The sequence below is a fragment of the Arvicanthis niloticus genome, chromosome 9 (assembly GCF_011762505.2).
Source record: "Arvicanthis niloticus isolate mArvNil1 chromosome 9, mArvNil1.pat.X, whole genome shotgun sequence".
Taxonomy (NCBI): Eukaryota; Metazoa; Chordata; class Mammalia; order Rodentia; family Muridae; genus Arvicanthis; species Arvicanthis niloticus.
Genome location: NC_047666.1, coordinates 56,018,256 through 56,042,338, shown reverse-complemented (window position 1 = coordinate 56,042,338; position 24,083 = coordinate 56,018,256). Strand labels below are relative to the sequence as shown.

The window sequence follows — 24,083 nt, the reverse complement described above, 5'->3', positions numbered from 1 at the left end:
GGATGCTAGATCTCACTCCAGGGACCCTGACTCAGTGTAGATTCTCCATGTCCCAATCATAGGCCTCCTGGGATTGTATCCAGGGGGGAATCAACTCAGGCTCACCCTGGCTCTGCTATCATCAGAAACACAGGGACAAGTTGATACCCCAGGAGTTTTCCAGGGATCTCTGCATCAAGTCTGTGGGCCTCTGACTTGGGAAAAGCCTTCAGTTTTCAATCACAAAACTGAGGCCAACTGAGGTAGACTTCGGGTAAAGACATTTTAAGACGTCCAAGAGCAGTCTGAGTGTTCCACCTCCACGAAGCCTCCCTGCCCTCTTCTCCAGCCAACCCATGAGGCCAGAAGAGGCTGTGCATTGACTTTTGTGCCCTTCCACAGGCCCAGCATGGTACTTTGTGACCAACTTCACAAACGCGTTGTTTGTGGTGGGCTCTTGTTACTTGCAGTGGCCCTGCTGACCTTAAAGTCTCACAGAGGCTTGGGTGAACCTCAAGTTCACACAGTTCTGAACATTCAAAAGGTGACTGGCAGGTGGTATAGCCTTGGCCAATAGCACCTCCATATCCCACACCTCTGGAGTTTTGCCTCTACAGAGGCAGCAGGGCTCTGGATAGGTGTTATTGAGGGCAAGGGCGAGGGCAGGACATGGTCTCACTTCCCACTAACTCATATGGCCCCTGTCGAGCCCTTTGGGCAAGGCTGCTATAGTCAGTTGCTGGGAGAACCAGAGCCAGGTGGCGGCTGCATGGGTCTCAGTATACTGTGATTCTGCTGCTAGAGAGGGGACAGTGAGACTTGCTACCTTCAAGGAGAGAAGCCTGAAGAACTAGTAGGAGTCCTTGGGGCAGGCACAGTTCCCAAAAGGCTACCCTACTAAGGGAATCTGGAGTCTGCAAGAATCACTTGGAAGGGACACAGGGCAAAAGCTAATACTCAGGGTTGTCAATGGCAGTGAGTGGTGGCACCAAGTCATCTCATTTATTCTGTATGGCTCATGGACACGTGGAGGCCAGGATGCAGCTGGCAGGTCAGGCAGGAGAAGGCTGGAGTTGGGAGTCTCAGGCTCCAGGAACCTTGGGGCAGTGGAAGTGCACTTATGAAGTCTGCTACGAAGTTAGAACGCCCCTTATAAGTTTAACCCTAGGCCCCCATCACCTGCACCACAGATGCCATTGATTGGTGTCACTTGAATGTCACACGTGCACCAATGACACAGGGAGCCCACCCTGCATGGATTCTCTGTAATAGTAAATGTGGTTCCCCCACAGCAGCAAGAACACCTGGTCTTGTTAAAATTCAAGATCTTGCACCAGGTCTGGCTCACCAAGAACCTGTCCCTGACCAAGACACAGGGATGTCTCTTGTGCAGGCAAACAGAAGGCCAGGGAATCTGCACCCCCTGCACACTCCAGCCTCCAATGTCTTGTGGCAGCTAAATGAGGCTCCCACCACTGTGGCTGTCCACGGGGACAACACAGAGACTTCTCAAAGCCACTTCACTCAGCTCTCAAACCATCTGGGGGCAAGCTTGGCACTGGCATTTTCTGAGGATTTTTAGGTACAAAAGAGTATCAGGAAGCCCCCCCCCCTTATCCCCGGCAAGGCTCCTGGCTGCATCCAGACCCCCAGTGAAGCTGTGACCTTTGCAGAGGATCCAGAATGTCTCCCAGGCCAGCCAGAGGGACTAAGATAGGCCTGGAGTGGAATGGTTTCTGAAGCCTATCTTTGCCTCTGCCATTAATCCAAAAGAAGTTAGCCTGGGCCACGCTGCAGTCCTTGCATGCATGGGGGAACAGGCTGTACCTAGCTGGCTTTACGGCTCCTCATCCCTTTTCCATTCAAGCAAGAAAACAAGCGCCTTCTAATTAGAGACCTCATCTACTTGGTGAAGCATCTTACAGCCAGACAGAGCAAGTGACTCACTGTCTCCTTGCAGACAGTCTTAAAAGCTTCTCGATTCACAGTCAAGCCAGGGGTTATGAGGGCATGTCCAGGGATCCAGGCTGCAGGGCTACCAGAAGAGTCTCCCCTGCCCAGAGGGAGGGAGCCTGTTTCAATACCTGGGTTTACCTGGATCTGTGGAGCCACCACTGGGGAAGGTAACCTCCCTATGTGGGCAGAGTTCTCCTACCCTGAAATTCAGGAATTGAGGTTGGGTGAGCAGAACATACCCACTGCCTTCAGAACCACAGGGACCCTCAGGATCGGGTGGGCATGGGGTCTGCTTAGCAGAGGTGAAGAAGGAAGCCCTTTGCAAGCCACTGAGACGGACGAGCTTCAGGCTGGCCAACTGGCCAGAGGCAAGACAGACACAGGGAGCAGATCTAGGAGGTTCCTGTCACTGCCCTGTTGCCTCATCCCAGCTCCCCTGTCACTACCTCTGCACAGCCTTGTCCTTCCCTCAAGGCTCAGCCACAGCGCCTGCTCAGCGCTCCTCCTTCTTCCTGATCAAGAAGCAGCTCATGAGGGCCTTGCTTCCAGACTCATGCCTGCTGCCCCTCCTGGGCCCAGCACATGAGGCACTGCCTTGGGATGTTGCCACATTCATGTCTACACTCCACCTAGGATCATCTAGCCCCCATATCCCTAAGTCTTCTCCTGTGACTGCAGGTCCTAGGCCCAGGACATGGGGGAGAGAGCTTGGCAAGTGGGTGCAAGAAGATGCTCCCTGTCTTCACCTCTGTGATAAAGCCTCTGGGCTTCTCTACACCCCTTCTCTCAGATGTAACCAGGTGGGTTTCTTATCCCTCTTCCCAGGAGGGTCGTGTGAGGGCTAAGTCAGAAGATGAAAACTAGTAACTGTGTTCCTAGGGCAGTACCAGATATGGCCATGTGACCTGTGATGTACCCTGCCCTGTGGTTGTCCCTGATTCTGACCATGGCCTCTGACCTAAGACTGCAGAGCCATCTTACACACCAAAGCTCTTGCTGGGCCATGAGAGAAGCAGACCCATTCTGGCTATGCACATTCCAGGGTCTGGGGCCGCTACAGGTAACGCCTAGGAACTTGTACACTGTGTACACACATTCCATCCGTGGGACAGAGACCAGTAAGAAAACTCCACCCCCTCACTCTGGTTAGTCAAGCACTTCACAGAGCTCTGCCGGAGACACCTTGTGGTGTGCGAACAGATTCCCACATCTATGCACTCTGCCTGCTGTTCCCCAGGGACCACACTCCCCAATGAAGTGTTCATACACAGGCCTCCACTTCACCTCTGGGGATCTGGACCTGGAAGATAGCAGTCGTTGTTTCTCTCCTGTGCCCCTCCAACATCCAGAACACGCTCGTGTTGATGGCTCCAAAGTGTAAGGAGGGAAGGTGACAAACCGCACACCTAGCAAAGAGCCAGCTTCCCTCCAGCTGTTGTTAGGAGCAATCGCTGCATCTTTGTAAGCCTCAGGACCACAGACTGCAGCGTGGCCCCCTGACTGCGGGAAATGTAGCAGAGGGGTCCATAAGGGATGGCTCCAAGCTCAGAGCAAGCCCACTGAGGTGTGAGCCAGGAAGGCTGCAGTACAGTAAAGGATAACGGCCCCGGATGTGGAGATGCTTCCAGCAGGTGTGTGCACAGCAGTGGCAGGCAGCCAGGGCTGACAGACTTTTGGGATCTGACAGAGTTGAGAGAATAAGATAGTTAGCAGTTCGTGTACAGTTGCAAGATGCCCTGGGAAAGGACAAGACGGCCAACAAGATTTGACAACAGATCATGAAGAAGGTCCCCTCTTCCAATCCTGGCAGAGATTTAGTGCCCCTCTATGCACCAAGAAGCACCGACTGAGCTTGCAGTAGCCACTGTGGGGCCTTAGCCACCTTTCCTGTTGCTGTGATAAAATACCCAGCAAAATTAGCTGAAATGAGAAAGGGCTTGTTTTGACTCACAGTTGGAGGGTTCAGTCCATCTTGGTAGGGAAGGCTCAGCAGCAAGGCCTTGAGGGAACAGGTCATGCTGCATCCACAGTGGGGAGGCTGTGCTTGGAGAACACTGTCCTCCACTTACAAACTCCAAATGGGCTAAGAGACTCTGCCCGCTGTGGGGAGTCCTGAGAACAGCTGCTGCAGTGGAGACCTAAGGATCCAGACCAGAGGTACCACTTCACCTCACTGCACGCTGTGTGGGGAATCCTCACATCTGCTCTTAGATGTGAATGGCCTGGGCCATTCTTCTACCCTTTCCCTCTCTTGGGTGCTTTTCTTGCTTCCTCTACTGAAGATGCCCATGGAGGACAAGGCCTAGGTCTATGGAGGACAAGACCTAGGTCCATGGGGGACAAGAGGGAGGTGGAGTAGGGAGGCCGGGATGTGGTTTGGCCTCCAGAGGTCTCATTAAAGACTCAGCCCCTGGCTGCCAGCAATCAGCCTAGTGGGACCTAGGGAAGGGATAGATGCTGACTTCAGGGCAGAGTCAAGTCACTGCAGGCTGTTCCCCTCACTCCTGTCCTGGAGTCTGCACCCCACCCTGTGACGGTATGCATGCTTTGGAGATATTCTCAGGAAACACGCCCTTATTTTTTTCCTGTCAGCCTCTAACTTGATGCCTCAGAGGCTCTAGACAGTAAGTATGGGGACTGGGGAGAGCAAAGTGAGGCTCTAAATGATTAGTTGGGACAGGAATGTTTTTCTTCAGGAGATGGGGACAGCAGGGGTGTAGAGGGGGGCCAGTGCAGCCTGTTCCAATTGATAGTTCTGGATCTTGGAACTTCTGAGGCCCAGCTACCCACTTCTAACACCAACTCTCTCTGGCAGGTTCCTTCCCAAGAAGAGGCAAGGGTCAGCAGTATTTCTCCTCCCAATATACCTCACCCAAAGTATCTTTTATCAAGTGCAACTCTCCATCCCAGAGACACTAAGGGAAGAACTTTGGATTTTCCAGAGGAACAACCTGCTAGCAGGCTGCCCTTCAACACAGCCAACCCCGTCCCAGCAGAGAGGAGGCCAGCGGCCTAAGAAGGCGGTCTCACCTACAGCTAGGAAGCAGGTGTTGGGCATCCTTTTTCTAGCTCTGAAGGAAAGAACTGTCCTGGGTAGGATTGCCGAGCACATTCAGAATTCCAGGGCCCTTCCCAGATTCGAGTCTGTGGTTCTAGAAGTTTCTAAGAAATGTAGACACAGCTTTCAACTAACCTTGTTGAGTTTTAAATTCTATTATGAGAAATCGGAGGAAGCCAGGAGCTGAGCATCAATGCAAATCAACTCACATAAATGTGGCTCACCTATAACACAGAAGAATGCTTGCTTCTCAAATAAGGACAACAAGTCCTGGCCCTCAGGACCAGCATTCAGATGCTCAGGCTGGCGGTGATGTGCAGGTAAGCCCAGGCTTGCCTTCCCCCACAATCCCCCAACATCTCCTCAGGAGCACGAAGGAAGGCTGAGAGGAAGAGAGAAAGGTCGACCCTCTGCTCAGGTGGACAGGTGGATAATGGTACATTCCTTTAGCGTTCTGCACATGGTTTCAGGGGCTCTGAGGCTCCCAGAGGGTTGTCCTTAGGCCCTAGGCAAAGCCACCAGGATTTCTAAAAAACTAGGACAAAAATGGCCCTGAGGGTGCACTTTGCATAAATACCCAGGGTTCTGCCAGAAGGTAGAGTGGGGCATCAGCCGGCTCCCTGCCTCTGCCAGTTAGGGGAGGGGTCTGCTTTGTGAGGCAGCACCAGGCTTCTATTTTTTAACCTACTCAACAAAAACTGAGACTATTTTTAGCTCAGCAAGCTGCAGGACATCACAATTAGCAACTGAAAATTACACATCCTGCCTGTCTCTCCTCTGCTGCCTGGGGGTGGGGGTGGGGGTGCTCCAGGATGGATCTGGGGCCTCGGCCCTGTGCCCCTACCCTCAAGGGTACAAAACCTAAAGGGCAGATCAGAGGCCACAGTCAGTGCTATCCTGGCTGCTTGGACTTGGGGGTGGGGGACACATGAGCTCAACTCTGCCAGGAAGCCTACAAGATGACTCCCAATCACTCTTCCCAGAAAGCATCTGCACTAGGCTGAGGCAGGGAGAGAGATGCTCACTCACTCCAGAGCACTCACTCCTTAACTCATTAATGTAAGCTCACTACAGACACAACCAGCTTCCTAGAGCCCTTACGGACAAACCTTTCTGTAAGCTTTCAGTGGGCCAGAGAATTTGCATTAGAGGCTTTGGGCCTCTGTCACATCTCCAGAAGGCTGCCATCAGGTCGCTGGCAGGGACGCCACACTCTGGAATACAGCGGTTCTAAATTATAACTAGGAATCGGAGTGGGCACTGGGAAAGTGCAAGCAGAAGACTTGGCGTGTTAGGTGAGGCAGGAGGCACGCCTCCCTACAGGCTCAGCCACTCGGCCTTAAAAGGGGAGACTCAAGAGACAAGCATCTCCTGGTTTGGAAACTACTGGGCACTCACTAGGGACCATTCTTCCTACCTTCAGGGTCTGCTCCTTCCTGCCAACACAGGGCACAAATGAACCTCACACATCTCCAGCCAGAGTTCCCTCAGGACAGGGACTTCTACATCACCTCACCTCCAATCTTTGTCACTACTAGACCCTCAGGGTCTGGGCTACCATTTGCACTGAGGGGCAATGGGAATCTGACTGGCAGACGGAGTCCCCCATGTGCACAAGTAAGGATTCAGGAATCTGCTGAGGAAAAAACAAGGCTTCCATGTAGAAAGCAGACTATCTTCTCCTGCTCCACGCTAACAGCAACTTTATCATCAACTCCCCTGCCTTTCTATACATGCAGGTTTTCATTTCCCACAGGCTGAAGGTTCCCATCTCCCCTCGAGGCAGGTGACACTTGGGGAGCCTGGCTCAAGTCTTGAGTGAAAAATACATGACTGAGCCTCCCAGGGAACAGCCCGTGACATGAGCCACAGGTGAGCTACTGCCTGAGAGTCTTTGGCTCAGGCTCTGCCCAAAAGACTCTCTCAAACCCAGGTCCTCCACAAGATCAGATAAATGTTCTTAACTGCTGACCGGAGCCATCTCTGGAGCTCCTCCTTTGAGCTCTTGTGATCCTATCTTCTGGATCCACACACAGCAGATAGGCAAGGTCTAACCACAAGTATAGCCTGGGCCTGAGCTGGCCAGAAAGCAACTATGTCATTCTGCTGAGACAAAGCACCTCCCCCTGTAACACGTGACAGAGGGGTGAAGCTTCGAGGCCCGAGGCTTGGGATGCACCTGGCTGCATTGATAAGAGCAGCACACAGACTGAGAGCTGGGACTGGCCTTTCCCTGGCCAGGCCTCTGGGCCCCCTGTTAACACCTTGTAAGGCATCCAGTTGGCCCATGGCACCGATGGAGAAGACAGAGGCCACCTCTGACTCCTGGCAGATGAATCCCTTGGTCAGTTGTTCAGCCCTACCCCAGGCATGGAGGCTCAGAGTGGCCATGGCCTAGGGTGACCACTCGCCTCCTGTCTTTATTAGGGTTATAGAAATATGCTTCCTTCTCTGCTCATAGGACTCTCCAGCTGTCAACCTCCCCTCCCTTTGATCACCTGTGCTCTCTACAGCAAGCGAGCTCTTGGGAGAACTGGCCCCTAATCCAGTGACTGGGCTGTGGGAGCACTAAGCCCAGTGGCCATGAGATAGCTGGAGAACAATTGGGCCATATTGGCTCCCACATAAGTCTAACCTCAAGAAGCTGTAGTTACAATGCCATAAAGGGAGGTCACATGTGGGGCTGGTGAGATGGCTCCTCACATCAAGGCACTTGTACCAAGACCAAAGATCTACCTGAGTTTGATCATCAGGACCCACATGTGGAAATAGAGAACCGATTCTTGCTATTATCTGACCTCTACAGAGATGCCGTGACATGAGCATCACACACACACACACATAAATAAATAAATAAATAAATAAATAAATAAATAAATAAATAAAGTCTTCTTAAAGCTTGCATTTGCCTTGCTGAGCTCTCAGGGCAGGCCAGGGCTTGGCATAGGGCAGTGGGCTGGGTTCCCGAAAGGAGGCGGCTGCCATGGCAACTGGATGCCAGCCACAGCACCTCCTCTGGTACTTCTCCACAAAGGCAGGGCCCGAGCACAACACCGATAATTAAAGCTTTGTTGGGGGCACATGGCTCATTTTCTTTCTTCTGAAATCCTTTCTATTACCATATTTACTATGAATTAGCAGGAGGAATCCTGCCATCTCCGCACTCCTCGCTGCAGATCCTGCTACGTCTGAGCATTCTCCTCCCTCTTCCCTCCCCCACTGCCTCTTTTGGTCCATCAGCTTCTTGTGGTGGCTGCTCAGGGGACAGAATGTCATTGTCCACCAATAACTACCCCATTCTCAAGGTCTGAGAGGCGTGGGCTGGGAGCAGGTGGGATTTCAGAGAATCCCTGGCCTTTCCCAGCAGACGGGTGGCTGCAAGCTTGCCTCCCACCAACCCCGGAGCTTGGGCAGTTGCAGTTCTTGGCCTATGTTGTCATCTTCTCTTGTGCTGACTCTGTAGGAATGAACTGCCTCCCTTGCCTGCAGTTTGGCTTCCGGGTCTTGTATTTCTGGAGCCCAACTGATCACAGACACGGACAACAGGCAAATAGGGCATCTTAGCAAATGGTCGTCCTCTTCCTAGGAGTTTTCCCAGGGAGCTATGGCAGCGGGAGAAGTGATGTGGGAAGCCACCCTCATGGGGTCCTGAAGAACGCTGGAATAGGATGCCCTGCTGCTGGTCAGAGCCTAGTGCGGCAGCCAGGACTCTTGCCCAGATCCAGCAGGAAGACACCTGAGCACACTACTGACAGCTTGGCCTGGGCCATAGCCCTGCACAAGGCTCATGGAATATGAGAGGCAACAAGCTGGCTGGGTCGGAGGTAAGGGTCCTAAGGAGGCTAGACCAGAAAGATGGCTGGGAGGGAGGAGGGTAGGTGCTTCTGGGAACTGTTGGCCATGCTCCATGGCTGCCTGAGGATGTTGAATACAGACAAGGAGCAAGGGGGCCTTTTAATTTTAAATGACACCTAATTAGACCGAGCAAAGTTTTTTTCCCCTTTGTGTTTAAAAACAAATCATTGCACTTGCTTGGATTTTCATTTTGGCAGATGTCCAAAGATGCAACCCTGAGACCCATATGGCTTGGAACAGGGAGCCTTCTGTGAGTCAGTGTAGGAAGGGTGGCGGAGGGGTACCCACCTCTGCTGGGCCCTCGTCCAGAGGCTGCAGACTCTGAGACAGGACAGGACACATGTCCAAGTCTCCCCATGCTGCATACAGGGCAGCATTTCTGTGTGTCCAGGCCCTGGGGGTTCATCCAGGGCCAGTGGCGTGGCCACCCCGTCCTTCCCTAGGGCAGCTCACATTACTGCGTCTCATTTTCTAGGGAAAACTACAAATGTCCAAAGGGCTGAAGCCATCATCCTGGGATGCCAGGAGGTAAATCAATAGGTTTAGTTAGAGGCAGTGGGACTCCTTAAATATAAGAGCTGCCTCTTTGAAATGCTACTGAAAAGATACATCTTGCAATGGGACACAGTGGTTCATATCTTTAATCCCAGCACTTGGGAGTCTGAAGCAGGAGGGTTATGAGTTCCAGGTCAGCCTGGGCCACACAGTGAGACTCAAGTCACAAAAACAACACACAAACCAACTTTCCCGGGACTGGGGTGGAAATATAGCTCAGTGGTCAGTACAGGTCTAACATATACAGGCCCTGGATTCCACTGAGAGACAGAGACAGGGAGAGAGATCACCCATCCCTGGCAATTCTAAGCAACAAAAGGAAAGTAAGATGGAGGGGGGGGAAGGGGGAAGCTTTTTACAAACCCCACTATGTAACTTTACACGTCTGAAATTTGAACTGGCATCTTTCTAGAATATACAGATAATCAGAACAGACATACCATGTTTAGAACTTGAGTAGACTGAGAAACACAATGCATGTTAAGGAAGTTGATGCCCACCTGAACTTAGGAGGAAACAAAAGCAGGCCAGGCTGGGGGTTCCTAAAATGAATTATTTTATGTTTTTGAGAATCAGAGATTTTTTGTATAATACTTAAACCAGCCAGAGGCAGATGTGGTGGTGCATGCCTTTGATCTCAGGGCTCTGGAGGCAGAGGCAGGCAGATCTCTTATGAGTTGAAGGTCAGCCTGGGTTACATAGTAAGCCCAGAATAGCCAGGGCTAAAAGAAAAGATGTATGCCTACTCCCAAAACAAAAACTAACTAAATAAACAAACAAACTACTTCAGAGATACAATCCCTCAGAAAAGCTTTCCTGCTCATCCTATGAAGCTAACAGAGCCAAGAACTCCAGAAGAGACCAACGTCTGTAGAATAGAAACGTAAAACACTTGTAGCTGGAAAATATTAATCAACAAAGCAAACCCAGTAACATTTTAAAACACACTAGAGCCTGACCTATTGGGATTTATTCCAGGAACATGGGGACAAATAAGCCCAGAATGTTCGTAAGTCAATACATTGATACCCTCAAGAGGAAGACGGTTGATGGTTCAGCTAGATACAGGAAAGCCATGGTAAAACTGTATATCCATTCTCGGTGAGTACATCAGCAATGAGTGCAGGGCTGGGTTAAGGACAGAGAGCTGCAGGCACCACAGAGCCAATGGCAGACTTGGGGACACCGAACAGTGAGGCAAGCCCAGGATGACCAACTGCCACAGGAAATGTTGCTTTATGTCCTGGGCCTCAGCACTCCCAGGCACAACTGACAGGGGTGCTGTGCCCACTTTCTTCCAGCCCTAGGCATCCCAGGGCCACCGATGCCAGAGGCTGGAATCTTCAGCTGACTCTTCAGAGAAGCGCAGGTGAAAAGATCAAGAGGTTTGTGCAAAGACTTGGGCCAGCAGACAGGAGCAGGCAGCACAGCGGAGGGCACCAGGATGGAGCAAGCCCATCAGACTTCCTTGAACTCTACACCACACACACACACACACACACACACACACACACACACACACACACCAGCTACATTTCACACCATCCTTGCAGACTACAGACTCTCTGGTCTCCTCTGGGGCTAATGATACCTCCACCCCAGCTCAGCCCTCAATGGTCCTATCAGCTGCAAGGCTTCTTTGCTGTACCATCAAAACACACCAAATCACCTCTCTCTCATCTCCTACTGTCTCCGTTACTAGAGTCCAAGCTCTCTGATTGTGTTCCCTGGCTGGCCCTGTCTTGGCCAGCACTGTCCTTGACCCTCCCCTCCCCCCCCCCCCCCCCCCAGTGAAGCATCCAATGATGATCTGACAGCCCCAGGCAGAGTTATCCCTTCTAAGACCCTAGGGCAATAGCCTGCCATGCTGGTCTCTGGTGTTCCCAAAAGCCCAACCTCCAATGCAGGTGGCTTCCCCACCCAGGCCTGTCCTGTCTTTTTAAAATGTTCCCATCCACTTAGCTCTTTCTCACTCTTCCCCAGTGGGGTCCTATATGCCCAAAGAATATCCCTGTGGCTTCCTCTGACCACCCTGCCAAAGGCACAAACATCACCCCACACTGGTAATCAGCCCACTGCACAGTGTGCCATACATTCCCGGGGAGACGGGGGAGACGGGGGGGGGGGGGGGGGGGGGGGCAAGGCCATGTAGCACCCCCTGGTGGTTAGTAGAACGATGTGTGTCACCCAGCTAGAGCACTGAGGTGCCAATGCAGGGCCCCTCCCTGTCCTATGACCCTGTCAACCTGTTCCTCAGCAAGAAGAGGGTGGCACAGGATGGATCTTAGCAGAGGAAACAGCACCTGTGCCATGAGCCACTGAAGTGAGCATCGTTTTGCCTCTGCATAACTCCCAGAGCATCCTTCCTGATGCACTCCTGCTGCGGGCTACTTCTCTACACTGGTCTTTAGTTCCCCCATGTAATATACTCTGTATATTACTCACTGCGGTGGTTCTCAACCTTCCCAATGCTGCGACCCTTTTATACAGTTCCTCGTGCTGTGCTGAGCCCCAACCATAAAACTTATTTCGTCAATACTTCATAACTCGAATTTTGCTACTGCTATGAATTGTAATGTAAATATCTGATACGCAAGCTATCTGAGGGGCAACCCCTGTGAAAGGGTCGTTTAACCCCAAGGGGTCTTGATCCACAGGTTAAGAACCAATGACTTTCTGAAACCCAGATGAGGTCCTTGAGATTAAGAACTGTGTGGCCTGCTTAGTTCCCTGCACAGCACAGCACCAGAGCACGGCAGGTGCTTAATAAATAAATGTGTGTAGGATGTCCTGCATCTTCAGCCCATTAGTCCTGGCTCCCCATCTCCACTCTTCCACATCATTGGTCCGCACTGGGCCTGGTCTAGGCAGGTCCGTGTACTACCCCTGAATCCCACTGCCCATCATGGCTCAGACGAGGCTTCTAGAAAACAGCTAGGAAGGTGCGGGTGGTGGCTTAGGCTCGGGGTTAATTTTAGGGAAATTCTCAGCCTTCCCCACACTGGGCACTCTTCTCTTTAAACACATGACATTTGAGAATGCACAGGCACAGTCTTGCCCCCACACCTGCCTCCTCTTAACGGCTCTCACTTAAGCCTCCCATATATAAACACGTCCTCTCTCCCGCCCACACATCGCACATACAAGCACACACCTCCCACATGATCAACCACTCCGTCACAGACCGCCCCCACTCCAAGCACTTATGGAGTAAACAGTAGTTCTGAGCCCAGGGATAGGGAAAATTCCAGGATCGCCATTGCTCTTTACAAGTCTGCCCTGTCCTGGGCAGCCTTTGCTTTCTTCTGCCGGTCACCTGGCCCCGCTGCTGATCACCGTCTCCCCCCCCCCCCCCCCCCCCAGGTTTTCTAGTGGCGCTTTACATCGGAGTCTCTGGTGTCAGCAGAGGCTAGGAAAGCAGCAGCTGCACTTTGGGCGAGGCCCAAGAGGTGGCAGGTGTACGGGTAGGGACAGGAGAGAGAGTTGCCCTGGCTGTCATGGACCAGCTCCCTCCTGGCCCCGCTTCCCAAGCTCGGGAGCTCAGAGACCTTAACCTTGCTGTCCTGCTGTGGTCACGACCTTACCCTGGAGTGCTCCTAACCCCAGTCCCGCACTGCCACAGCCCTACCTGGGGGTCCAGGAACATCCTGGCTGCGGCTCCTGCTACCAGACCCGCAGGCGGTGTAGAAGCCGGACTACCCTCCGGGCTGAGCCAGTGCCGCTCAAGCCCGGGGACTTCCCTCCCGTGGCCCAGCCACCTCCCGGCAGGGGCGGGGCTGGCGAGCCTCGTGAACAAGACCCTGGGAGGGGCACTAGCAAGGGACCGGGCGAGGCACAGTGAAGCGTGCGCACCCGCAGGGCTCATGGTTCTAGGTTCAGGATGGCGTAAGGGTCAAGGCTCTGGGCGGGGTGGGTCGTTGTACTGCTGGTGAAGTCCAGGGAGGGTCAGGGAGGGCCCCAGTCTCCTCCGGGGAGACTGAACACTACAGAGCTACCGCAGGTGCCCAAGCAGCGCTTAGTTCAAATGCCTCCCCTGCTGGGCACTCGCTCCACACAGCTGTGATCTGAAGTGTCTTTAATTCTCTGTCCTTCAATCTTCCCCAGAACACCAGGGATAGAGCAGCTGCTGTCTGTGGAAAGGCTAATCCGAGTAAGGGGTGTGCCTGGCGCGTGGCTGGGAGGATCTATCTCACCCTAGCACTAGGAAAGAATCCTGCCAAGTGCCTTCCACCACAGAGATGGGCTGAAATGAAGAATGAATGCCCTCTCTGGGGACCTAGTACTAAGGAAGCAGAGGCTGGGAGGGAGAGAGAACTGGGCCAGGCTCTAGGAGGTATAGCTGGTCGGTGCTCTCAGCTGGATCCATAGACCTGAGCAGAGGATGGGGGTGGGGGGGGGAAGCTGACAACCCTAGGAGATCACACAAGCAAGCCACGGTTCCTAATGGAGACTGATGACCCGGACTTTATCCAGTCCGGTCAAGATGCCTATTGTCACCATTCCACCCAGTCTGCAGCCTGGAGGAGTGCACTTCTCTCCTGCCATCTCCCTTCCCTTCTTTCTCCATCAGCTCTCTTATCAACACAAAGAGGCCTCTTGGGTAGTGAGTTCTGTCTTGAGAAACTCTGAATGCTGGGCCCCATTCCCTTGTCTCCTAGGAGAACACAAAGGCCAGCTTACACGAGTGCCCTCTGGTCTCTACCTCCCCTTACTTCTCTAACAGCTCGCACTGTAGCTGGACCTCACGGTTCTTCCCAGGAGCTTCAGAGCCCAGAGTATTCATTACCTCCTGGAACAGCTCCACAGACGGGCAGGGAGGAGGGGGCACCAGCTTTCACACCGGCCCCCTCTTCCAGCCCTGCATCTTGTTCCAAAGGATGCAAAGCTCACAGTGACCTCTGCTGGCGAATCCTGTCAAGACCCACCTAGACCCTCGGGTGCTGGGCCCTTGCTAGCCTTGGGTCATTCCTTCAGATTGCTCTAATACCAAGAGAGGCAAAACTGGAGTCCTACTCCTGGGAAGGTACCTGTCCCTGCCTTCCTTATCCCTGTTCCTTGGCCCTACAGGACACCTGGGTCCTAAGAGGGTGGTGGCATTTCTCCCACCTGCACAGTTAGCAATTCAGTTGCCACCTGCTCCGGAGCAAGCTTTCCCCACTGCCCCTCTGAACATGACCATCTCAGGCTAGAGGAGCACCCTGGTGGCTGTGGAGCCCTTTGATGGCTTCCAGTACTGTCCCGGAGTCACTTCCTGTATGCTCACTCACAAATGTCATCAGCCTTATCCAAGATCATCAGTGAAGTCGACTCCCCAACCCCCAGAGGAAAGAGAGTCTATCTATCCCCATCTCTGGCAGACATGGATGAAGCTGTCTTTGTCACAAGTCTGACCTCAGCATTCATATATGCACCAATCCACATCTTTCCCAGTGTCCAGGGACCTAGGGAAGCTGTCAGACTAAAGGCTGACTCCTGTCAGATGCTCTGCTTAAAGCTATTCCGTAGCAAGGGCTATGGTGCCCAACCCAAGACACCACTGTCCTTTCTAGGCTTAGCTCTGAAAAGTGGAGATGTGATGCGGTCTGTAGACAGATGCTGGGGTCATTGGAAAGCCAAGACACGTGGGAGGAGATGCTTCCCTCCCTACTCCAGACAGTGGGGGCTGTACTTAACAGTCCTTGTCTATAAGAGGCTACCCTGAGAGTGGTTGAACAAAGGCAGAGAAGCCTGTCTCTGTAATGACAGTGACCTGGGCCATCCTCAAAAATCACAGGACAAAATGGTAGGTTATAGCATTTTATCTGCTCCTGCTGGTGGATGGACCCCACTGGGGCGCAAGTAAGATCTGGGCACTCTGGCCTTAACTTGCAATGTCTCTGTGATATCACAGCAAGAGGCAGAGGCCCAGTACATCGGGGTTCTGATGCTTTGTCCCTGCTAGGACCCCGGCTCCCCTAACCTGGCTGGAATGCTTTCCGAGGTGTGGGGCCACTCCACCTTAGCAGTCTGCCCATATGTCATCTCCTCAATGACATCTTTAAGACGTCATCTTCCGTCCTGGCTTATCTCCCTTACCACTGGATTTCCTCCTTGAGTTACTCAATCCAGCCTTATCTTCCCACTTACTTATTGGTCTGCTTTAAAAAGAATCTGAGCACCAAGAGAGGGAGATCTTTATCTGCCCACTGCTCAATCAGTATCTGTAACGTGCCTGTGCATAGGGGAATGGGGGAATCAATCTATGGAACATATATATGTATATAATTGCGTGTTTGCAGATACAGATGTGGCTGTGGAGTTGGATATGGATAGTGGTGTGGATATATTGATCCTGATATATGGACAGGAACAGAAATGGATAAAGATAAGATAGAATAATGGAATATGGATAAAGATACAGATCTACACATATAAAGATAGAATTTATGGGCAAAATAGATATGGATAAATATAGATATGGGATATAGATGTGGATGCATGTATAGACAGCCAACATAGGTCTCAAACCTATAATATATAAGAACTTAACAAGCCAAAAGAGTCAAAAGACTCCATTTGTATAATGAACAAAATTATGGAGAAGTACTTCATGGTAGAGCAGCAAGTTTAAGTCACTGGAGTTTATTAGTCACCAGCCGGAGAGAAACTAAAACCACACTGTGAGAGTCCTACACACCCACCAGACTGGTAAAAATGAACAAGCAGAAAATGCCAAGTGCTGGCAAGAAGCTGGCAAAACTGTCAGCTGCTGGTGGCAACATGGCCAGGGCAGCCATGTGAGGGCAAGCTCCAACTGTCTTCTGGGAGCTGAGCATGTGCAGATATCAAAGCTCCACCCTGAGTGTACAAACTTGGCAGAGATGCTCACGGTCTCATACCTAGAGGCACACGAGCACTGTCTACAATGGCTTCCAACTAAAAATAGCCCAGGCATCCTCCACAGAGGACATTTCAAGACAGGCACAAACCAAAGCACTTTATTACCACCTAGCCATCACCTCAAAAGGTTCCTGAGGGAAAACAGAGGAAGAAGGACAGCTTCAGTCACAAGGACACAGGAAGGGAAGGCACAGGAGAACAAGGGAAGGCTGGGGATCTGTCGAGTGCAACAGGGTGAACTAGCAGGTAAGTGGAGAGGAAGAAAAGAGTAAACAAGTGTTCAATCGATTTGCTAAATAACCAACACTGCCACAGAGGTTCGGTCTGGGAAATGGCTCAGCATGAGAACCTGAGCTCAAATCCCTGGCACCCATGAAAAAGTTGAGGTAGCAACGCTTGTAGATGTAAGACACCCAAAGCTGACATCTGACCTCTTTATGTGCACACACAAATGAGCACATTCATGTGCATATACACACATACATGCACATACATGCACACACAAATCTATAGGAATTACTGGACATATCACATATCATAATGATACCCTTATATATAAATGATCCTAACTCACCAATACTACAGAAATGTAGAACAGGTGACCAGATTAAAGAGTTGGGTAGGAGGATCCAATTATCTTTTGTTCTCCCCCCCCCCAAAAAAAAAAAAAAAAAAAAAACCACCTCACTGGCAAAGACACTACAAACTGAGAGATACAGGATGTAAAACCATTTGTCAAGTGAATAGAAGCTTAAAATAAACATTGTGCAGTTATTGACAGTTGATAAAGTTAGAGTTCAAATCAAAATGATCAGAAGAGATTAAAAAAATAAAAGGTTGCTACCTGCTAATAAATGGAATAACTCATCAAGAAAATGTAACAATAATAAATACATATAGTCCAAACCAGGCTCCCAGTTTTATAAACCACTAGTAGACATAAAAATTTGACACACTCTGATACAATACTAGTGGGTAGTTTTAATACCTCATCCTGCTAATCTCTAGATAGGTGTCCCCGACTTGAACAGATGCATCCACATAAATTCAAAAAGAGAGGGAGGGAGACCAAATTAATAAAATTGAATATAAAAAAGTAAAGACTACAACAGATCCCAATGAAACCCAGAGAATAATTAGGAAATACTTTGAAAATCCATTTTTTTAAAGCTAGAAGAGATGGATGTATTCCTACGTGCACATGATCTGCTTCTTAAACCAAAAGGGCATAAAACATCTCAGACAGATCCGTACTAAGTAATCATACTGAAGCAGTAATAAAGACACCCAACAAAGCAAAGCCCAGGACTGGAGACATTCACTGCCAAAGACAGAGACAGAGTCAACACGAGTGTTTCTCAAACTGTTTCAAAAAACAGAAAAGGAAGGAATCTATCAAATTCAGTGTATGAAGTCAGCTTTCCCCTAACACCAGAAACAAGTAAGCACATAACAAAAAAGAAAGTGACCACACTGAACATATGTACAAAAGGCATTCGTTAAATTCTTGCAAACCGAATCCAGGAACACATTAGTAAGACCAATTGGCTTCATTCCAGAGAGGCAAGGCTGGTCTGACATACGTGAATAGGTAGAGCAAGGCTGCGTTCTTCATTAATACATGTAAGAACAGAAATCACATCATCACCGCAATGTAGAAAGGGTCTTCAGTGAAGTTCAATATCCAATAATAATAATAATAAATAATAATAATAATTAATAATACAACCCTGGCTATATGAAGAATAGAACATATATACCTAAACACAGTAAAGGCTACAGGTTACATAATAAATATGGAAAAACTGAAAGCATTTATTCTAAACTGGAATGAGTCAAGGCTGCCTGCTTTCTCCACACTTACTCAACATAATACAATATATTGCTCAAAATCTAAAGCAATAAACAAAAGAAGAAAGAGATATCTGTAAGAAAAAAAGAATTTAAATTATCCCTATTTGTAGACGCTTTGATCCTGCAGTGAAAGGACTCTGAAGACTCGGGTGGAAAACCCCTGGAACTGTAAACAGCAAATCAGCAGCGCACAGACACAACACACCAAAGCTGGCAGCCGCCCCACCTGCCAATAGCAAGCTTGCTGAGAAAGAAATTAGAGGAAACCCTATTAACAATAGTTTCAAAGTGAAAACAAACAAATAAACAAAACCTATCTAGGAATAAATCTAGCCAAGGAGGTGAAGACATCTACAATGAAACCATAAGACACTAGAGAAAGAGGCTGGAGAGGACATCAGTAGATGGAAAGACCTCCTGTACTCTTGGATTAGAAATTAATATTATGAAAATGGCCATATTACCAAAAGCAATCTACACAGCCACCATATCCCCATCGAAATCCCAATTATCCTTTTCCCAGTGTTAAAAAAATAAAATCCCAAATTCATAGTTCCATACAGAACCCAAAGAGCCAAAGCAATCTATAGCAGAAAGAGCGACACTGCAGGCATCACAATACCTGATCTCAAACTGCACCACAGAGCCACAATCACAAAAATGGTGTGGTGTTGGCACAAAGCCAGACCCCAGACAGACAGAGAATAGAGTGTAAGGCCCAGAAATAAACACATAGCAACGGCCCCCCACCCCCCAATTTTTGACAAAGGTATCACACAATGGAGAAAAGATGACATCTCTGATAAGCTGCTGGGAGAGCAGGGTCTTCACGTGCAGAGGAGTGACACTTCAACCTGCACCCCCTCAGCCCACACAAAAATCAGTCAAAAACGGATCCTGTGCCTTAACATAAGACCTGCACCTCTGAATCTGAAAAGATGGAAATATAGGTGCAACATTTCATGATGTAGTCATGGAGCTTTTGAAACAAAGTATCTAACACTACAGGAAGTAATCCCAAGAATCAACAAATGAAATTGCACAAAATTAAAAAGCTTTCACAGAAAGGGGTAAAATATTTCTAAACTATACATCAGACAAGTGCTTCGTTGATAGAGAGAATATATACAGAATTGTAAAAACTAAACTCCAGACAAATCTCAAATTATCCCATCAATAAATGGGCTACTGCACTTAATAGACAGCTCTCAAAAATAGAGTACAGGGAGTGGGGAGATGGCTGCCTGCAAGCATGAAGCCCAGTGCCCACGTAAGAGCCAGGTTACATGTGCCTGTAACCTGGGTACTGTGGGGGCAGAAACAAGTGGACCCTGAAGTGCATTGCCAGCCAGTGAGCTTCAGGTTCAGTGAGAGACACTACTCAAAGAATACAATGGGCAGCCTTGAGGAAGACACTTCATGTTGACCTCTGATCCTGCATGCATGTACACATACATATACATGAGCACCAGCTCACACACTAACAAGTACATATGCTATACATACATCATATCATCACATACAAGATCACACACACACACACACACACGAATTAGAATAACAACCCAGAAGGAGAATGCACACAGAACAGCAAGCACACAAAATCAAACAAGGGGCTGGACATCTGTGTGGCTCAGTGGAAAAAAGCATTGGCTGCTCTTCCAGAGGACTCAGGTTTGATTCCCAGCACCCACTTGGCAGCTCATAACTGTCTGTAACTCCAATCCCAAGGGACCCGACAGCATCTTCTGGCCTCTGAGGGCACTGCATGTATATGGTATACAGACACACATACAGTCAAAACACCCATACACGCAAAATAATTTTTTTAAAAAAATTAAATTAAAGAAAAATAAAGTAACATGCCTGGAGAGATGACTCAGTGGTTAAAAGCACCTTCTGCTCTTGCAAAGGACCCAGGTTCAGGCCCCACATGGTGGTTTACAAACAGTTCCAGACAATCCAACATCCTCTTCTGATCTCTATGGGCACCAGGCACTCACATGCAGGCAAAGGCACTCATACACACACATAAGATTACAGGATTATAGAAAAAGGAGGAAGAGGAAGAGGAGGAGGAGAAGAAGAAGAGGAAATAGAGGAGGAGGAGGAGGAGGAGAAGAGAAAGAGGAAGTGGAGGAGGAAGAGGAAAAGAAGAAGAGGAGGAGGAAGAGGAGGAAGAGGGAGAAGAGGAGGAAGAAGATGAGGAGGAGAAGGAGGAAGAAGAAGAAGAGGAGGAGGAAGAGAGGAAGAAGGGGAGGAAGAGGAGAAGGAGGAGGAGAAGGAGGAAGAAGAAGAAGAGGAGGAGGAGGACGAAGAAGAAGAGGAGGAGGAGAAGGAGGAGGAGGAAGAGAGGAAGAAGGGGAGGAAGAGGAGAAGGAGGAGAAGGAGGAGGAGAAGGAGGAAGAAGAAGAGGAGGAGGAGGAGGAAGAAGAGGAGGAAGAGGAGGAGGAAGAAGAAGAGGAGAAGGAGGAAGAGGAAGAAGAGGAGGAAGAGGAGGAGGAGGAAAAAGAGGAGGAGGAGGAGGAAGAAGAGAAAGAGGAGGAGAAGGAGGAGGAAGAAGAAGAGGAGAAGGAGGAGGAGGAGGAAGAGGAAGAAGAAGAAGAAGAGGATGAGGAGGATGAGGAGGATGAGGAGGAGGAGGAGGAGGAGGAGGAGGAGGAGGAGGAAGAACTCAAACAACAAATACTGATGAGGATGTGGAAAGAGATTACATAAGAAATCTCTAGTGTTGTTGTAAACTGGTATAACCACTGTGGAAATCAGTATGGAGATTTCTCAAAAAAGTAATACTGAACTACCATAAGAGCTGGCTATACCACTTTTGGAATAAATATTTGAAACATTCTATGTCAACACACCACAGAGACATTCACACATCTGTGCCTAGTGCTGCTTTATTCACAGTACCCAAGAAATGGAACCGACTTAAATATCTGTCAATAAATGATAAAGAAAATTTGACACGTTACAGAATATAATTTTGTTCAACTGTAAAGAAAAAGTAGGTCTGAAGTAAGTGGATGAAGTTGTATATCATTGTGCTAAGCGTAATAAGCCAGATTCAGGGCGACATACTTCAGGTTTTTCCTCATAATGTGAACCCCCAAACAAAAGAGGGTGTGTGTGTTTGTGAATGTGTGTGTCTGTAAGTGTGTGGGTGAATGTGTGTCTGGGTGAGTGTGTGTGTGTCTATGTGTGTGCATATGTTCATGTGAGGATGCGTGTGTATATATATATGTTTGTGTGTATATAAGTGTGTGTGTGTGAGTGTGAGTGTGTGAGAGTGTGTGCATTCATATGAGAGTTTACAAGTGCGGGGACTGAGGTCAGTGTCAGGCATTACTTCTTGGGTGCAGTCCCTTTTGGTTTTGAGTGAGGGTCTCTCACTTGGCCCCACACTCACAGGTTAGACAGGCCAGCTGGCCAGTGGACCCCTTGGAGATCTTCGTTATAAGCACATATCACCACAACCAGCCTTTCTACACAGGTTTTTGGAACCAAACTTAGGCCTTCATACTTGAATGGCAAGCAGTTCACTGACTGAGATACTGCCCAAGGCCCTCTTTTTTTTTCTTTTCTTATTTTATTTTATTTACATTTAAGATGCCATCCACTTTCCCCATTTCTCCTCCCTAGAAAACCCCTGTCCCATGCCCCCCCCCTTTCCTTTTTGCTTTTATACAATTTTTTTAAAATGTTAATCAAAGGATTTATAAGTTTGGTAATGCTCAATCAGAAGCATAACCCAATACCCAACCTAGATATAAAAACTATCTTTGACTGGTGGAGACCTGTGAACATCTGCCTCCATGTCCCCTCTCTCTTTCTCTCTCATCACCTAGCTTCTCCTCGCCTTCATCTTCTCTCCTTACTCCATCTCTTCCTCTCAGTACTCCTCCCCACTTAGCTCCTCCTACATATCACTCTTCCTGTTAAAGTAAAACTTTTCTCTCAAAATACAGTTAGAGCATACTTATTCCTAATTGTACCAGTGAGGTACAAGATAGTCCTAATACCCAGTCCATCATTTTGTCCAAGGCCCTCTTTTAATTTTAAGAATTTCATACATTAATATGTATTTATATACTTTACATCCCTTCTTCTTCTCCTCCAGCTCCCCAAGTTCCCCCAAATACATGACCTTTTCTTTATTATTGACACACACGCTGAGTTGAGTGTGGTGATATGTGCTTGTAACACAAGCATATATTAGTGTTGTTCGTATGTATTTATGTTTAGGGCTGCCTGCTTTGGGTTGGATTGGGGTTAGAGAACCCATCACAGAGCTTGTCCCCGGAGGAAACTGATTCTCTTTCTCTCAGCAGCTGTTGCTTGTCTGTGGTGCATCATTAGAGGTGGGCCTTGTGAAATTCTCCACATCCATGTTGGCGTGTTGGCTGCTGTGGTCATCATGTAGGCCTTGTTTGGGCAACCAAATTGTTGGCTTTCATGAGTACTGTGTCCTGTCTCCTCTTGAAGAGATAATAAGCTGATGCCCTGGTCCTCAGGCACTTGAATCTTTCCATCCGCTCCTCTGTGATGTTCCCTGAGCCTTAGGTGTAGGGTTGCAATGAAAATGTGTCAGTTGGGGCTGGACACACACACACACACACACACCGTCACCTGTGATCTGCATTTTGACCAGCTGTGGATGCTGTAATCGTCTCCCTCCACTGCAGAAAGGAAGCTTCTTTGATGAAGGGTGAGACTTACACTTATCTGACTGGGCAGGTGCACAAGCTTCGTAACCCCAGGTGGACCAGGTCTGCAGGGACAGCATAATCCTTTAGGATTCCCATTCCTTCTTGTTTGGTACAGGGACAGGACTCATTATGCAGCCAGTTCAGCCTGTAACTCTTGACCCTCCTACTTCAGCCTCCTGAGTTCAGGGATTACAGTCATGTGACACTGAGCCTAAATCTAACAATTCTTTATACACTAAAACTAGCCAAAAATAGGGCTGGAGAGATGGCTCAGTGTTTAAGAGCACTGACTGCTCTTCCAAGGATCCTAAGTTCAATTCCCAGCAACCACATGGTGGCTCACAACTATCTGTAGTGGGATCTAATGCCCTCTTCTGGTATGTCTGAAGACAGCTACAGTGTACTTGTCATATACATAAAATAAATAAATAAATAAAATCGTTTTAAAAAAAAATCATTTTCTTGAAAAAAAAAAAAAAAACTAGCCAAAAATAAATAAATTAAGGAGAAAACTGGCCATAGTGGCCATCTCAGCTGTGAATCTTTATGACTTTTGGTTAGGCAGTGTTTTCTTAGATATGACACTCAAACCATAAGTAACAAAACAAACAACAACAAAACAGGTAAGTTGGACCTTATCTCAAAGGACACTATTAAGAAATTAACCAAGGCATGGTGGCATGTGTCTATAATTCCAGCACTCTTGTGGCTAAGGCAAGAGAATTATAGGTTTAAGGCCATCCTTGAATGCACAGTGAAATCCTGTTGAGAGACAGAAGGTGGGGGAACAGGAAAGAAGGGAAGGGATGGAAAGAGGAGAGGGGTAGAGTATTGAAGAAATGATGGGAGAAAATATTTGCATACCCCATATGCCGTAAAGCTCTAATGTCCGGAATATAAAAAGAACCCTTAGAATTCAATGACAGAACAGATTTTTTTTTTGCACATATGTGCACAATGAATTGTTTTTAGACATAAAGAAGAAGGAAGATTTGCAAGAAAATGGATACAACTGAAGAAATCATATTAAGCTAATTAAGCCAATACCAGAGAAACAAATGCACACTCTGTTGTTTGTTGTTTCTAGATTTTTTATAGCCACACAAAATTCTGTGTGTGCATATGGCATCAAAGTAGAAGCGAAAATCACCCAGGGAACAAAGTGGGTTACAGGAGGGGCAGGAAGGATATTCTATATATTCAGTATATACCTGTGTATGGCACAATACTGTGTACAATAA

General features: G+C 48.7%; 1 protein-coding gene and 1 long non-coding RNA gene across 10 annotated transcripts in view; one reads left to right on the top strand and one right to left on the bottom strand.

Moving 5' to 3' along the window:
• Window positions 1-24,083, bottom strand: part of Rasgef1a (RasGEF domain family member 1A) — an 84,973-nt gene that overhangs the window by 11,115 nt on the left and 49,775 nt on the right. The window contains exon 1 of one of the 9 annotated variants that reach the window (XM_076940378.1): window positions 13,032-13,160. The exons of 5 other annotated variants lie outside the window; for them this stretch is intronic. In XM_076940378.1, coding sequence (XP_076796493.1) covers window positions 13,032-13,049 — 18 coding nt within the window. In that variant the 5' untranslated portion in view covers window positions 13,050-13,160. Of the gene's footprint in view, window positions 1-3,886; window positions 4,021-13,031; window positions 13,161-24,083 lie in introns of those variants that run through there. 3 more of the 9 variants (XM_076940381.1, XM_076940376.1, XM_076940377.1) reach the window with 3 other exon arrangements.
• On the top strand, window positions 8,438-12,602 carry LOC143443512 (uncharacterized). Its single transcript, XR_013112591.1, has 3 exons — window positions 8,438-8,817; window positions 10,705-10,788; window positions 11,661-12,602. It is a non-coding gene; the product is annotated as an uncharacterized LOC143443512 (long non-coding RNA).